Raw genomic sequence first — 16,791 nt, forward strand, 5'->3', positions numbered from 1 at the left:
GTAAATAATTGTTATATTATTTATTATCAAGTCTGAATTACTGACAATAGTAAATAATTGTTATATTATTTATTATCAAGTCTGAATTAATGACAATAGTAAATAATTGTTATATTATTTATTATCAAGTCTGAATTACTGACAATAGTAAATAATTGTCATATTATTTATTATCAAGTCTGAATTACTGACAATAGTAAATAATTGTTATATTATTTATTATCAAGTCTGAATTACTGACAATAGTAAATAATTGTCATATTATTTATTATCAAGTCTGAATTACTGACAATAGTAAATAATTGTCATATTATTTATTATCAAGTCTGAATTACTGACAATAGTAAATAATTGTTATATTATTTATTATCAAGTCTGAATTACTGACAACAGTAAATAATTGTCATATTATTTATTATCAAGTCTGAATTACTGACAATAGTAAATAATTGTTATATTATTTATTATCAAGTCTGAATTACTGACAATAGTAAATAATTGTTATATTATTTATTATCAAGTCTGAATTACTGACAATAGTAAATAATTGTTATATTATTTATTATCAAGTCTGAATTACTGACAATAGTAAATAATTGTTATATTATTTATTATCAAGTCTGAATTACTGACAATAGTAAATAATTGTTATATTATTTATTATCAAGTCTGAATTACTGACAATAGTAAATAATTGTTATATTATTTATTATTAAGTCTGAATTACTGACAATAGTAAATAATTGTTATATTATTTATTATCAAGTCTGAATTACTGACAATAGTAAATAATTGTTATATTATTTATTATCAAGTCTGAATTACTGACAATAGTAAATAATTGTTATATTATTTATTATCAAGTCTGAATTACTGACAATAGTAAATAATTGTTATATTATTTATTATTAAGTCTGAATTACTGACAATAGTAAATAATTGTTATATTATTTATTATCAAGTCTGAATTACTGACAATAGTAAATAATTGTCATATTATTTATTATCAAGTCTCAATTAATGACAATAGTAAATAATTGTTATATTATTTATTATTAAGTCTGAATTACTGACAATAGTAAATAATTGTTATATTATTTATTATTAAGTCTGAATTACTGACAATAGTAAATAATTGTTATATTATTTATTATCAAGTCTGAATTACTGACAATAGTAAATAATTGTCACATTGTTCAGTACAATAGATGAGATTATTTGAAAACTGTTAATGTTGTTTATTTGTTTTGTTATTTCAGATACGTGTCCTACTGTTATACCAACCTTTGAAGGTCACCTTGGTATATTTTTAGTTGGTTTGGTAGAACCATCTCTAAGTGGAGTGGATATCACCATTACACCCCAGCATATAGATGAATACAACACTGACATTATACAGACACACACAGATGAAAGTGGAACTTACAGGTAATGTCAATTATACACTGGATGGGGATGGGAAGGGGTGGGGTAACATCAATACACTGGGATGGGGTGGGATGGGGTAACATCAATACACTGGGATGGGATGGGATGGGGTAACACCAATACACTGGGATGGGATGGGGTAACATCAATACACTGGGATGGGGTGGGGTAACATCAATACACTGGGATGGGGTGGGATGGGGTAACATCAATACACTGGGATGGGATGGGGTAACATCAATACACTGGGATGGGATGGGATGGGGTAACATCAATGCACTGGGGTGGGATGGGGTAACATCAATACACTGGGATGGGGTGGGATGGGGTAACATCAATGCACTGGGGTGGGATGGGGTAACATCAATACACTGGGATGGGATGGGGTAACATCAATACACTGGGATGGGATGGGATGGGGTAACATCAATGCACTGGGGTGGGATGGGGTAACATCAATACACTGGGATGGGGTGGGATGGGGTAACATCAATACACTGGGATGGGATGGGATGGGGTAACATCAATACACTGGGATGGGATAGGGTAACATCAATACACTGGGATGGGGTGGGATGGGGTAACATCAATACACTGGGATAGGGTGGGATGGGGTAACATCAATACACTGGGATGGGATTGGGTAACATCAATACACTGGGATAGGATGGGATGGGGTAACATCAATACACTGGGATGGGATGGGATGGGGTAACATCAATACACTGGGATGGGATGGTGTAACATCAATACACTGGGATGGGGTGGGGTGGAGTAACATCAATACACTGGGATGGGGTGGGATGGGGTAACATCAATACACTGGGATAGGGTGGGATGGGGTAACATCAATACACTGGGATGGGATTGGGTAACATCAATACACTGGGATAGGGTGGGATGGGGTAACATCAATACACTGGGATGGGATGGGATGGGGTAACATCAATACACTGGGATGGGATGGTGTAACATCAATACACTGGGAGGGGGTGGAGTAACATCAATACACTGGGATGGGGTGGGATGGGGTAACATCAATACACTGGGATGGGGTGGAGTAACATCAATACACTGGGATGGGGTGGGGTAACATCAATACACTGGGATGAAATGGAGTAACATCAAAACACTGGGATAGGGTGGGATGGGGTAACATCAATACACTGGGATAGGGTGGGATGGGGTAACATCAATACACTGGGATGGGATGGGATGGGGTAACATCAATACACTGGGATGGGATGGTGTAACATCAATACACTGGGATGGGATAAGGTAACATCAATACACTGGGATAGGGTGGGATGGGGTAACATCAACACACTGGGATGGGATGGGGTAACATCAATACACTGGGATAGGATGATGTAACATCAATACACTGGGATGGGATAGGGTAACATCAATACACTGGGATAGGGTGGGATGGGGTAACATCAATACACTGGGATGGGATAGGGTAACATCAATACACTGGGATAGGGTGGGATGGGGTAACATCAACACACTGGGATGGGATGGGGTAACATCAATACACTGGGATAGGGTGGGATGGTGTAACATCAATACACTGGGATGGGATAGGGTAACATCAATACACTGGGATAGGGTGGGATGGTGTAACATCAACACACTGGGATGGGATAGGATAACATCAATACACTGGGATAGGGTGGGATGGGGTAACATCAACACACTGGGATGGGATGGGGTAACATCAATACACTGGGATAGGGTGGGATGGTGTAACATCAACACACTGGGATGGGATAGGGTAACATCAATACACTGGGATAGGGTGGGATGGTGTAACATCAATACACTGGGATGGGATAGGGTAACATCAATACACTGGGATAGGGTGGGATGGGGTAACATCAACACACTGGGATGGGATGGGGTAACATCAATACACTGGGATGGGGTGGGATGGGGTAACATCAATACACTGGGATGGGATGGGGTAACATCAATACACTGGGATGGGATGGGGTAACATCAATACACTGGGATGGGGTGGGATGGGGTAACATCAATACACTGGGATAGGGTGGGATGGGGTAACATCAATACACTGGGATGGGATGGGATGGGGTAACATCAATACACTGGGATGGGATGGGGTAACATCAATACACTGGGATGGGATAGGGTAACATCAATACACTGGGATAGGGTGGGATGGGGTAACATCAACACACTGGGATGGGATGAGGTAACATCAATACACTGGGATGGGGTGGGATGGGGTAACATCAATACACTGGGATGGGATGGGGTAACATCAATACACTGGGATGGGATGGGATGGGGTAACATCAATACACTGGGATGGGATGGGGTAACATCAATACACTGGGATGGGGTGGGATGGGGTAACATCAGTACACTGGGATGGGATGGGGTGGGGTAACATCAATACACTGGGATGGGGTGGGGTAACATCAATACACTGGGATGGAATGGTGTGAGTTGGGGTAACATATACTGGGTGGGCTGGGGAGGGAAGAGAATTTGGATAACATATATACTGGATGGTGGGGCTTTGGATTATGTGACACAGTGAGTTTATTTAAACTTTGACCTGTAACCTATAACCTTACTACATATTTCAGAGTTGGTCCACTTCATGATCATACAGAGTATAGTATTGATGCCAACAAAGATGGTTATATCTTAACTCCACTGGAAGGCAAACCAGGATCATTCAAAGCATTTAAACTTGGAGAAATTAAGATAGAGGTGAGATATTAACCACTTCCATACTGTGAGATATTAACCACTTTCGTACTACAAATCGACAAAGTTTGATACTTACACCTACTCTTAGTTGTGGTTATGTTTCACAGACAGAATATCAACACAACAACATACACTGATTGTCTAAATGATAGTCAGTCCTACTATATGAACACATTGTATTTCTATAACTGTCTTTGTTTATAGGTATTAGATAGTCAGTCCTACTATATGAACACATTGTATTTCTATAACTGTCTTTGTTTATAGGTATTAGATAGTCAGTCCTACTATATGAACACATTGTATTTCTATAACTGTCTTTGTTTATAGGTATTAGATAGTCAGTCCTACTATATGAACACATTGTATTTCTATAACTGTCTTTGTTTATAGGTATTAGATAGTCAGTCCTACTATATGAACACATTATATTTCTATAACTGTCTCTGTTTATAGGTATTAGATAGTCAGTCCTACTATATGAACACATTATATTTCTATAACTGTCTCTGTTTATAGGTATTAGATAGTCAGTCCTACTATATGAACACATTGTATTTCTATAACTGTCTTTGTTTATAGGTATTAGATAGTCAGTCCTACTATATGAACACATTGTATTTCTATAACTGTCTTTGTTTATAGGTATTAGATAGTCAGTCCTACTATATGAACACATTGTATTTCTATAACTGTCTTTGTTTATAGGTATTAGATAGTCAGTCTTACTATATGAACACATTGTATTTCTATAACTCTCTCTGTTTATAGGTATTAGATGAAGGAGAGAACCCACTACCTGGTGTGTTATTATCTTTAAGTGGAACTAGTTTCCGTAGTAACAATCTGACCCAAACCAATGGCACACTACAGTTCAGTAATCTTACACCTGGACAATATTTCCTTAGACCAATGATGAAAGAATATCGATTTGATCCAAACTCACAGGTGAGAAAACCATCTATTATATATTCTAATCCGTAATTTGTCATTATGTGAAAACAAGAAAAGAAGAATTCTATAAGTGTATCCATGTAAAGTTATTAAGTCTTCACTGTGAAAACAAACAAAAAATCTGGAAGTGATAAAAGTAATATATTTCAGGCCTTCAAGTTGTCAACTAAAATTAGAAAAAAACAATAAATATTCAACAAGCAACTATCTTGTACCGTACATGGCAATTCATTAATTTATCCAATAGTTTGAATGAAAGTATCCAAGTCAATGCAGATTTGTAGTACCATAGTTACACCACTTTAAAGTACACATCATTCTAGTACCATAGTTACACCACTTTAAAAGTACACATCATTCTAGTACCATAGTTACACCACTTTAAAGTACACATCATTCTAGTACCATAGTTACACCACTTTTAAAGTACACATCATTCTAGTACCATAGTTACACCACTTTTAAAGTACACATCATTCTAGTACCATAGTTACACCACTTTAAAGTACACATCATTCTAGTACCATAGTTACACCACTTTTAAAGTACACATCATTCTAGTACCATAGTTACACCACTTTAAAGTACACATCATTCTAGTACCATAGTTACACCACTTTTAAAGTACACATCATCCTAGTACCATAGTTACACCACTTTTAAAGTACACATCATTCTAGTACCATAGTTACACCACTTTTAAAGTACACATCATTCTAGTACCATAGTTACACCACTTTTAAAGTACACATCATTCTAGTACCATAGTTACACCACTTTTAAAGTACACATCATTCTAGTACCATAGTTACACCACTTTAAAAGTACACATCATCCTAGTACCATAGTTACACCACTTTTAAAGTACACATCATTCTAGTACCATAGTTACACCACTTTTAAAGTACACATCATTCTAGTACCATAGTTACACCACTTTTAAAGTACACATCATTCTAGTACCATAGTTACACCACTTTTAAAGTACACATCATTCTAGTACCATAGTTACACCACTTTTAAAGTACACATCATCCTAGTACCATAGTTACACCACTTTTAAAGTACACATTCTAGTACCATAGTTACACCACTTTTAAAGTACACATCATTCTAGTACCATAGTTACACCACTTTTAAAGTACACATCATTCTAGTACCATAGTTACACCACTTTAAAGTACACATCATTCTAGTACCATAGTTACACCACTTTAAAGTACACATCATTCTAGTACCATAGTTACACCACTTTTAAAGTACACATCATTCTAGTACCATAGTTACACCACTTTTAAAGTACACATCATCCTAGTACCATAGTTACACCACTTTTAAAGTACACATCATTCTAGTACCATAGTTACACCACTTTTAAAGTACACATCATTCTAGTACCATAGTTACACCACTTTTAAAGTACACATCATTCTAGTACCATAGTTACACCACTTTAAAGTACACATCATTCTAGTACCATAGTTACACCACTTTTAAAGTACACATCATTCTAGTACCATAGTTACACCACTTTAAAGTACACATCATTCTAGTACCATAGTTACACCACTTTTAAAGTACACATCATTCTAGTACCATAGTTACACCACTTTTAAAGTACACATCATTCTAGTACCATAGTTACACCACTTTAAAGTACACATCATTCTAGTACCATAGTTACACCACTTTTAAAGTACACATCATTCTAGTACCATAGTTACACCACTTTAAAGTACACATCATTCTAGTACCATAGTTACACCACTTTGAAAGTACACATCATTCTAGTACCATAGTTACACCACTTTTAAAGTACACATCATCCTAGTACCATAGTTACACCACTTTAAAAGTACACATCATTCTAGTACCATAGTTACACCACTTTGAAAGTACACATCATTCTAGTACCATAGTTACACCACTTTTAAAGTACACATCATCCTAGTACCATAGTTACACCACTTTAAAAGTACACATCATTCTAGTACCATAGTTACACCACTTTAAAGTACACATCATTCTAGTACCATAGTTACACCACTTTTAAAGTACACATCATCCTAGTACCATAGTTACACCACTTTAAAGTACACATCATCCTAGTACCATAGTTACACCACTTTAAAGTACACATCATCCTAGTACCATAGTTACACCACTTTTAAAGTACACATCATTCTAGTACCATAGTTACACCACTTTAAAGTACACATCATCCTAGTACCATAGTTACACCACTTTTAAAGTACACATCATTCTAGTACCATAGTTACACCACTTTTAAAGTACACATCATTCTAGTACCATAGTTACACCACTTTAAAGTACACATCATCCTAGTACCATAGTTACACCACTTTAAAGTACACATCATTCTAGTACCATAGTTACACCACTTTAAAGTACACATCATTCTAGTACCATAGTTACACCACTTTAAAGTACACATCATTCTAGTACCATAGTTATACCACTGAGAGGCAGACAGTAACCAAAGGAATCCTGTTAATTTGAAAAATCAATTGATGAAATTTTTTTTTTTTTTTAGATGATTGACGTGATTGAAGGTTTGACAGTCAAATTACAGATCAGAGGTTACAGAGTAGCCTTTAGGTGAGTACTATTATTCCAGCAGTTATTTAATGCAATGCCATACAACCAGCAGTTATTTCATGCAATGGCATACAACCAGCTGTCATTTCATGCAATGACATACAACCAGCAGTTATTTCATGCAATGCCATACAACCAGCTGTCATTTCATGCAATGCCATACAACCAGCTGTCATTTCATGCAATGGCATACAACCAGCTGTCATTTCATGCAATGGTATACAACCAGCTGTCATTTCATGCGATGACATACAACCAGCTGTCATTTCATGCAATGGTATACAACCAGCTGTCATTTCACGGAATGGCACACAACCAGCAGTTATTTCATGGTAAACAATTTAGCCTTCACTTTGCCAAATCTGGTACACCCTTTTGTGGTTCTTACCTGAGAGAAATGGCTTTAACTTCAAACCTGACTATGGTATATTGAATTGGAATTGAATACTTGTGTCTGTTGTCCAAATCTAGTTGCTATGGTAGAATAACATCTCTGAATGGAGAAGCAGAACCAGGCATAGCAATACAGGCATTAGGTCTAGATGACTGCTCAGAAGTACAAGAAGAAACCATTTCAGATCAAGATGGAACATTCAGAATGAGGGGACTACAGGTAAGGATACAATCGTCCCTATTGATGTAATGAAATGAGCCACATTTGAGGTTGATATACCAATAGTGTACCAATAGTTATGGGTTGCTATGGAAATATTGTGAGCTCTACCTGCCTGAGAAATAATTGTTCCTTGTTTTATAGGCATGTTGAAATGTGTGTGTGTGTGTGTTTGTCTGTCTGTCTGTCTGTCTCTATCTGTGTGTGTGTGTGTGTGTATAAAGTCTTTGCCTTGGGGACATTACTTTTGGTGTGTAGTCTGTCTGTCCGTTTGTCTGTCTGCCTATCTGTGGGCAACTTATTTAAAGAAACTTTAAGTTGAAAACCACTGGGAAAAATATTTTGATATTTAGTAGGGATGTTGATTTCTGTCTCTAGTTAACACTACTGAACTAATGAAGTTCAATTGTGTTATAGCAATGGTGTGGTGTGGTGTGGTGTGGTGTGGTGTGGTGTGGTGTGGTGTCTGTCTGTCTGTCTGTCTGTCTGTCTGTCTGTCTGTCTGTCTGTCTCTGTGTGTGTACATGTCTGTGTGTGTGTGTGGATGACTTAAACTTGACAACCGCCAGACCAATTGACTTGGTATTTGGTATTTAGACATTACTTGTATTTAATTGGCAAATTACACCACAGGTGTGCTATTTGGGTCAAAAAATGTCATTTTTGATATAAAAAAAAAATAAATTACTTAAACTCAAAAACTACTGGGCAGATTTGTCTGAAATTTGGTGGAAACGTGTTTAGAGGTATGTATAATAAGAAATGTACATTACATGATGATTCCTTCAGTGATATGCAAATAAGGATTACAAATGTGACATTTTGGTCAAAAATCTTTAATTTTAAAAGAAAAGCACATAGCAGATTTGGCTGAAGTTTCACAGGAATGTTCTTGGGATGTACAGATCAAGTGATATTAATTACATATCCCATGAGTGATATGCAAATTAGGTCTAAAAAACATGATGTCTTGGGTCAGATATCTCTCATGAATATTTAGCCAGATAGGGTTTTACAGAAATGTTATTGTTTATTGATCTCATTAAATCATTACAAATTTCTGAGGTATTTAACATAATGTAACATGTGCATGTAATTAGTGGCACTTGAATTATCCCTCCTTTTGGTTCCTTGGAAACATTCTTTAAGTTCTAATAGGACAAAGTGAAGTAAAGTGTGTCTGTCTGTCTGTCTGTCTGTCTGTCTGTCTGTCTTGTGGATGATACAAGTGATTTTGGTATTGAACTTTACCTCTCAAACTACTGGGGATAAAATTGGCAATGATTCTAAAAATAATAGTCTGCAAATTGTGAATGTGTCATATTTACATAAGTGACCCTAGCAACCATGACCATGCCCATAGCAACAGTCAAATAATATGGTTTATTGCATTTTTTTAAAATGCAAATGTCCTTAGCAACAAGACTGCACCCATAGCAACAAGTACAGGATGTACTGTAAAAGTACTAATTAATGGTGGGTATTTAATTTAGCGGATTACGCAGACAACAAAAAGTCACAAAATTAAACCCTCCGCTCACAGTAAAACCGGGACGTAGGGGCAGTTACTGGGTCCCGTTGCATCACCTCTAAGTAAAGTTATAGCACATGCATAAACACATCTTTCAATCCATGCACACGCAGTTATACACAGAGAATAGTTTGTATTAAAAATAAATAAAATAAACACCAGTGAGTGAAGGAAAGGCAAATGAATGAACATTCTAAAAATATATGCAGATATGCCGAGCAACAAGACCATGCCCATAGCAACAGTGAAACAATGGTGTTTATTGCAGATACAACACAATGACATTGTTTTTTATCAGCGACAACTGAACAGAGTGTAAGGGTTAGGTTGTCTCTCGTCTATTGATATATTTCATCTTCTTCTCTGAAACTGGCTGTCAGTGTTTTGATATTCGGAGTGCTTGTGTCTTTGGGGAGGCTAATCAGGTTTATTCATGACAAGTTGATATGAGTCATGTTTTATTTTAGCGAATGATGAGTGATGTTGTTCCATGCCTAGTACCCTCCATCACTAACCTAGTACCCTCCATCACTAACCTAGTACCCTCCACCACTAACCTAGTACCCTCCATCACTAACCTAGCACCCTCCATCACTAACCTAGTACCCTCCATCACTAACCTAGTACCCTCCATCACTAACCTAGTACCCTCCATCACTAACCTAGTACCCTCCATCACTAACCTAGTACCCTCCATCACTAACCTAGTACCCTCCATCACTAACCTAGTACCCTCCATCACTAACCTAGTACCCTCCAACACTAACCTAATACCCTCCATCACTAACCTAGTACCCTCCATCACTAACCTAGTACTCTCCATCACTAACCTAGCACCCTCCGTCACTAACCTAGTACCCTCCATCACTAACCTAGTACCCTCCATCACTAACCTAGCACCCTCCATCACTAACCTAGTACCCTCCATCACTAACCTAGTACCCTCCATCACTAACCTAGTACCCTCCATCACTAACCTAGTACCCTCCATCACTAACCTAGTACCCTCCATCACTAACCTAGTACCCTCCATCACTAACCTAGTACCCTCCATCACTAACCTAGTACCCTCCATCACTAACCTAGTACCCTCCATCACTAACCTAGTACCCTCCATCACTAACCTAGTACCCTCCATTACTCACCTAGTACCCTCCATCACTAACCTAGTACTCTCCATCACTAACCTAGTACCCTCCATCACTAACCTAGTACCCTCCATTACTAACCTAATACCCTCCACCACTAACCTAGTACCCTCCATCACTAACCTAGTACCCTCCATCACTAACCTAGTACCCTCCATCACTAACCTAGTACCCTCCATTACTAACCTAGTACCCTCCATCACTAACCTCGGAGCACCCTCCATCACTAACCTAGTACCCTCCATCACTAACCTAGTACCCTCCATCACTAACCTAGTAACCTCCATCACTAACCTAGTACCCTCCATCACTAACCTAGTACCCTCCATCACTAACCTAGTACCCTCCACCACTAACCTAGTACCCTCCATCACTAACCTAGTACCCTCCATCACTAACCTAGTACCCTCCATTACTAACCTAGTACCCTCCATTACTAACCTAGCACCCTCCATCACTAACCTAGTACCCTCCATCACTAACCTAGTACCCTCCATCACTAACCTAGTACCCTCCATCACTAACCTAGTACCCCTCTTAAAGTGTATATAACTAACCTGTAATTGTTATTTCATTTCTAGCCACAGTGTACATATGAATTGAAAGTAAAGATAGGAGATGAAAACAGTCATGTAGAGAGAGCTGCTCCTGTAGCAAGACAAATATATGTAAGTATACTACCATTTCTGACTGTATACAGAATTTACCAAAATCAGGCCATTTCTGACTATATACAGAATTTACCAAAATCAGGCCATTTCTGACTGTATACAGAATTTACCGAAATCAGGCCATTTCTGACTGTATACAGAATTTACCGAAATCAGGCCATTTCTGACTGTATACAGAATTTACCAAAATCAGGCCATTTCTGACTGTATACAGAATTTACCGAAATCAGGCCATTTCTGACTGTATACAGAATTTACCGAAATCAGGCCATTTCTGACTGTATACAGAATTTACCAAAATCAGGCCATTTCTGACTGTATACAGAATTTACCAAAATCAGGCCATTTCTGACTGTATACAGAATTTACCAAAATCAGGCCATTTCTGACTGTATACAGAATTTACCAAAATCAGGCCATTTCTGACTGTATACAGAATTTACCAAAATCAGGCCATTTCTGACTGTATTAGTGTATACAGAATTTACCAAAATCAGGCCATTTCTGACTATATACAGAATTTACCAAAATCAGGCCATTTCTGACTGTATACAGAATTTACCGAAATCAGGCCATTTCTGACTGTATTTGTATATGCTTTGTGGTACTTAAAGTGTGATCAATTTCTTTCAAATCTTGTGCAAAGGTGATACAGAACAAGGGACATGTAGACATGTATCTTGTCATGTGATACAGAACAAGGGACATGTAGACATGTATCTTGTCATGTGATACAGAACAAGGGACATGTAGACATGTATCATGTCATGTGATACAGAACAAGGGACATGTAGACATGTATCATGTCATGTTTTAAGTGAATGTTCACCATATTTGTATAATGATCTACCATTCGTAAGAAAAACAGGAATTGGCTTGATTTTGATAATTGACCCTGAAGGTCAGGGTCAAAGGTTAAGGTCTCAAAAGATAGCTTGCATCTTATAATATAGGGGTAGATATTTGTTGAATGGTGTGTCTGTGTATTACAGTTTTTGAGTTATGCAATAAAATATTGATTTTTAACTACAAATATGGCCACCATTCAGTCAATTTTGCATATATCAAAAACAAAGTGATGTGCATATGTCCCATGTGTCACCTTTGTGCCAGGTTTGACAAATATCAGATATTGCATGTCTGAGAACTGACATGTTACAAACAGACACACGGATGGACAGAGCCCATTGTCATAGGCAACCCCCCCCCCCCCCCCCCTTATCTTTGGGGGCTAACAATCATTGATCTTTATGGAGGGGGTAAGGTTAAAAATCTTAGATCTTTATGGAGGGTGGAGGAGGTCATTGATCTTATGAAGGGTGGGGTCTAGTAGATCTTTATGGATGTGGGGGGGGGGGGTGAGCTGATCTTCTTTGAGGATGGGGGGGGGGGACTAGGTTATAGATGCATGTCATAAACTGCCATGCTAGATTAAAAGTACATTTACACCCTACTGTACATTTTATAATGATGTATTTTATTTTGGATACAGGTTGAGAACCAAGATATAAGTGATATACGGATCATTGTATTCAGGAAATTTAATCAGTTTGAGATTGGTGGTAATGTCATTACTCCAGTTGAACATCTACCAACACTAAAGGTAAACAAAATGTTTATTTCTAAATTAACAGAACTTGTCAATAAATAACACCCTCTAGGTGGGTGTGTATAGAATAGACCTTATCAATAAATAACACCCTGTAGGGGTGTGTATAGAATTGACCTTGTCAATAAATAACACTCTCTAGGGGTGTGTATAGAATTGACCTTATCAATAAATAACACCCTCTAGGGGTGTGTATAAAATAGACCTTATCAATAAATAACACCTTCTAGGGGTGTGTATAGAATAGACCTTGTCAATAAATAACACCCTCTAAGTGGGTGTGTATAGAATAGACCTTATCAATAAACAACACCCTCTAGGGGTGTGTATAAAATAGACCTTATCAATAAATAACACCCTCTAGGTGGGTGTGTATAGAATAGACCTTATCAATAAACAACACCCTCTAGGGATGTGTATAAAATAGACCTTATCAATAAATAACACCCTCTAGGTGGGTGTGTATAGAATAGACCTTATCAATAAACAACACCCTCTAGGGGTGTGTATAAAATAGACCTTATCAATAAATAACACCCTCTAGGTGGGTGTGTATAGAATAGACCTTATCAATAAACAACACCCTCTAGGGGTGTGTATAAAATAGACCTTATCAATAAATAACACTCTCTAGGGGTACTGTACTTCGTCTCTCTATGAAGAATGCAAGATTTAAGTTCCATATAATTTCATACACACATTCATAATACCAGGGCACATGCCTAATAAAGTAACTTACATTCAATGACTCGGGCATTTGCAAAAATGCACTCTTCAAATTCAATCAAATTTTGTACTGTATTACATATTTCATATAACTAATCGCATATGTTCTGCTGCACTTATTGTGTGTAGAAACGAAAAACCTAAAGACCTGGCCCTTACGGAAGGCATTCAGTTTAAATATGGTCTTCTATAATTTCTTGACAGGTTTTACTGTACAGTGAGGACAATCTAGACGCTGCATTACACACCCTAACATTGGCCAACAATAATTTCTTTCTTTTCCCAACTTTACCAATTGATGGCAAGGTAAGTGTTCCCTCTTTACAAGTCATTGTAACTCAAACTCAGTAGTTGTGTAACCCAGGATAGACTTAGTTGTCTAACCCAGGATAGACTTAGTTGTGTAACCCAGGATAGACTTAGTTGTGTAACCCAGGATAGACTTAGTTGTGTAACCCAGGATAGACTTAGTTGTGTAACCCAGGATAGATTTAGTTGTGTAACCCAGGATAGACTTAGTTGTGTAACCCAGGATAGACTTAGTTGTGTAACCCAGGATAGACTTAGTTGTGTAACCCAGGATAGACTTAGTTGTGTAACCCAGGATAGACTTAGTTGTGTAACCCAGGATAGACTTAGTTGTGTAACCCAGGATAGACTTAGTTGTGTAACCCAGGATAGACTTAATTGTGTAACCCAGGATAGACTTAGTTGTGTAACCCAGGATAGACTTAGTTGTGTAACCCAGGATAGACTTAGTTGTCTAACCCAGGATAAACTTAGTTGTCTAACCCAGGATAGACTTAGTTGTGTAACCCAGGATAGTCTAACACAGGATAGACTTAGTTGTCTAACCCAGGATAGACTTAGTTGTGTAACCCAGGATAGTCTAACCCAGGATAGACTTAGTTGTCTAACCCAGGATAGACTTAGTTGTGTAACCCAGGATAGACTTAGTTGTGTAACCCAGGATAGACTTAGTTGTCTAACCCAGGATAGACTTAGTTGTCTAACCCAGGATAGTCTAACCCAGGATAGACTTAGTTGTGTAACCCAGGATAGTCTAACCCAGGATAGACTTAGTTGTCTAACCCAGGATAGACTTAGTTGTGTAACCCAGGATAGACTTAGTTGTGTAACCCAGGATAGACTTAGTTGTCTAACCCAGGATAGACTTAGTTGTGTAACCCAGGATAGACTTAGTTGTCTAACCCAGGATAGACTTAGTTGTCTAACCCAGGATAGACTTAGTTGTGTAACCCAGGATAGACTTAGTTGTCTAACCCAGGATAGACTTAGTTGTGTAACCCAGGATAGACTTAGTTGTCTAACCCAGGATAGACTTAGTTGTGTAACCCAGGATAGACTTAGTTGTGTAATCCAGGATAGACTTAGTTGTGTAACCCAGGATAGACTTAGTTGTGTAACCCAGGATAGACTTAGTTGTGTAATCCAGGATAGACTTAGTTGTGTAACCCAGGATAGACTTAGTTGTGTAACCCAGGATAGACTTAGTTGTGTAACCCAGGATAGACTTAGTTGTCTAACCCAGGATAGACTTAGTTGTGTAACCCAGGATAGACTTAGTTGTCTAACCCAGGATAGACTTAGTTGTGTAACCCAGGATAGACTTTGTTGACATGTAAGTTTTCTACTTCAAGTTTAGATTGAGAAACAGACATGTTTTGAACAAATCACTTCTTCTTCAGTGTCTAACTGGATCTGACAGAATGATCCAAATTTGCTTCGACTAAACTGGATGTGTGAAAGGTTTATAGCTTCAATACATATAGTAACTGTCCACCTTCTGTGATGATGTCACTGTAGATTGGTGGAATGTCATATTTTCCTACATTGGCATTAAGTGATGGATTGTTGACTTTGATGTACATGGCCTCCAATAGTCTTCTTTTGTCCAAGTTTTGTTCCCTGTCGATGATCTTGTCAATGTCAACTGATTAGCACAACTGAAGTTCTTGGGCTCAGTAGTGCTATGTAGGCATGACAAAGTGTCTGTCTGGTTGGCTGCCTGTGTGGATGTGTGTGTATGTGTGTAAACAACTTAAAGTCAAAAACTGTTGGACCAATTGCCATGAGATTTGGTGGGTATATTAACGTGGGTGTCTAATTGAGAAATTGTTCAAATCAAAATGATCTTATCACCGGTTTGTGATTGATTTGGGTCAAAAAATGTGATTTTTGGTAAAAAAAAAACTTCAACTCAAAATTACTAGGCAGATCATTCTGAAATTTGTTGAGAACATTCTTAGGGGTGTTTAGATTAAGAATTGTTCATAACATGATGATCGCATTAGTTATATGCAAATTAGGGCTAAAAATGTGTCTTTTTTGGTCAAAAATCTATAATTCCAAAATAATTGAGCAGATTGGTTTGAAATTTGATGGGAAGGTAGTGTATAGATTAAGTATTGTTCATGAGATGATGAGTCCATCAGTGATATGCAAATTAGGTCTAAAATGTGTCTTTTTGGTCAAAAATCTATAATTCCAAAACTGCCTAGTAGATTGAGCTGAAATTTAAAGGGGTGCATCTGGGCATGTGTAGATGAAGCATGTATTCATAACGTAATAATCGGATTAGTCATATGCAAATTAGGTCTATAAATGTGATATTTGGTCAAAACCTTTTACCTCAAAAACTACTCAATGGATAGGGCTGATGGCCACATGATGTTTCTACAAGTGTTAAACTACAGACTTCAAGATGTAGTGACACAACTCACTCG

At 37.4% G+C, this 16,791-nt stretch overlaps 1 protein-coding gene across 1 annotated transcript in view; it reads left to right on the forward strand.

Moving 5' to 3' along the window:
• The window catches only part of LOC144439716 (BOS complex subunit NOMO1-like), a 90,735-nt gene that overhangs the window by 65,536 nt on the left and 8,408 nt on the right, over positions 1 to 16,791 (forward strand). Inside the window, exons 20-27 of the mRNA XM_078128949.1 lie at positions 1,260 to 1,428; positions 4,047 to 4,173; positions 4,945 to 5,121; positions 7,682 to 7,746; positions 8,218 to 8,359; positions 11,620 to 11,706; positions 13,202 to 13,312; positions 14,249 to 14,350. Coding sequence (XP_077985075.1) covers positions 1,260 to 1,428; positions 4,047 to 4,173; positions 4,945 to 5,121; positions 7,682 to 7,746; positions 8,218 to 8,359; positions 11,620 to 11,706; positions 13,202 to 13,312; positions 14,249 to 14,350 — 980 coding nt within the window. The remainder of the gene's footprint in view (positions 1 to 1,259; positions 1,429 to 4,046; positions 4,174 to 4,944; positions 5,122 to 7,681; positions 7,747 to 8,217; positions 8,360 to 11,619; positions 11,707 to 13,201; positions 13,313 to 14,248; positions 14,351 to 16,791) is intronic.

The sequence above is a fragment of the Glandiceps talaboti genome, chromosome 9, assembly GCF_964340395.1.
Source record: "Glandiceps talaboti chromosome 9, keGlaTala1.1, whole genome shotgun sequence".
NCBI lineage: Eukaryota > Metazoa > Hemichordata > Enteropneusta > Spengelidae > Glandiceps > Glandiceps talaboti.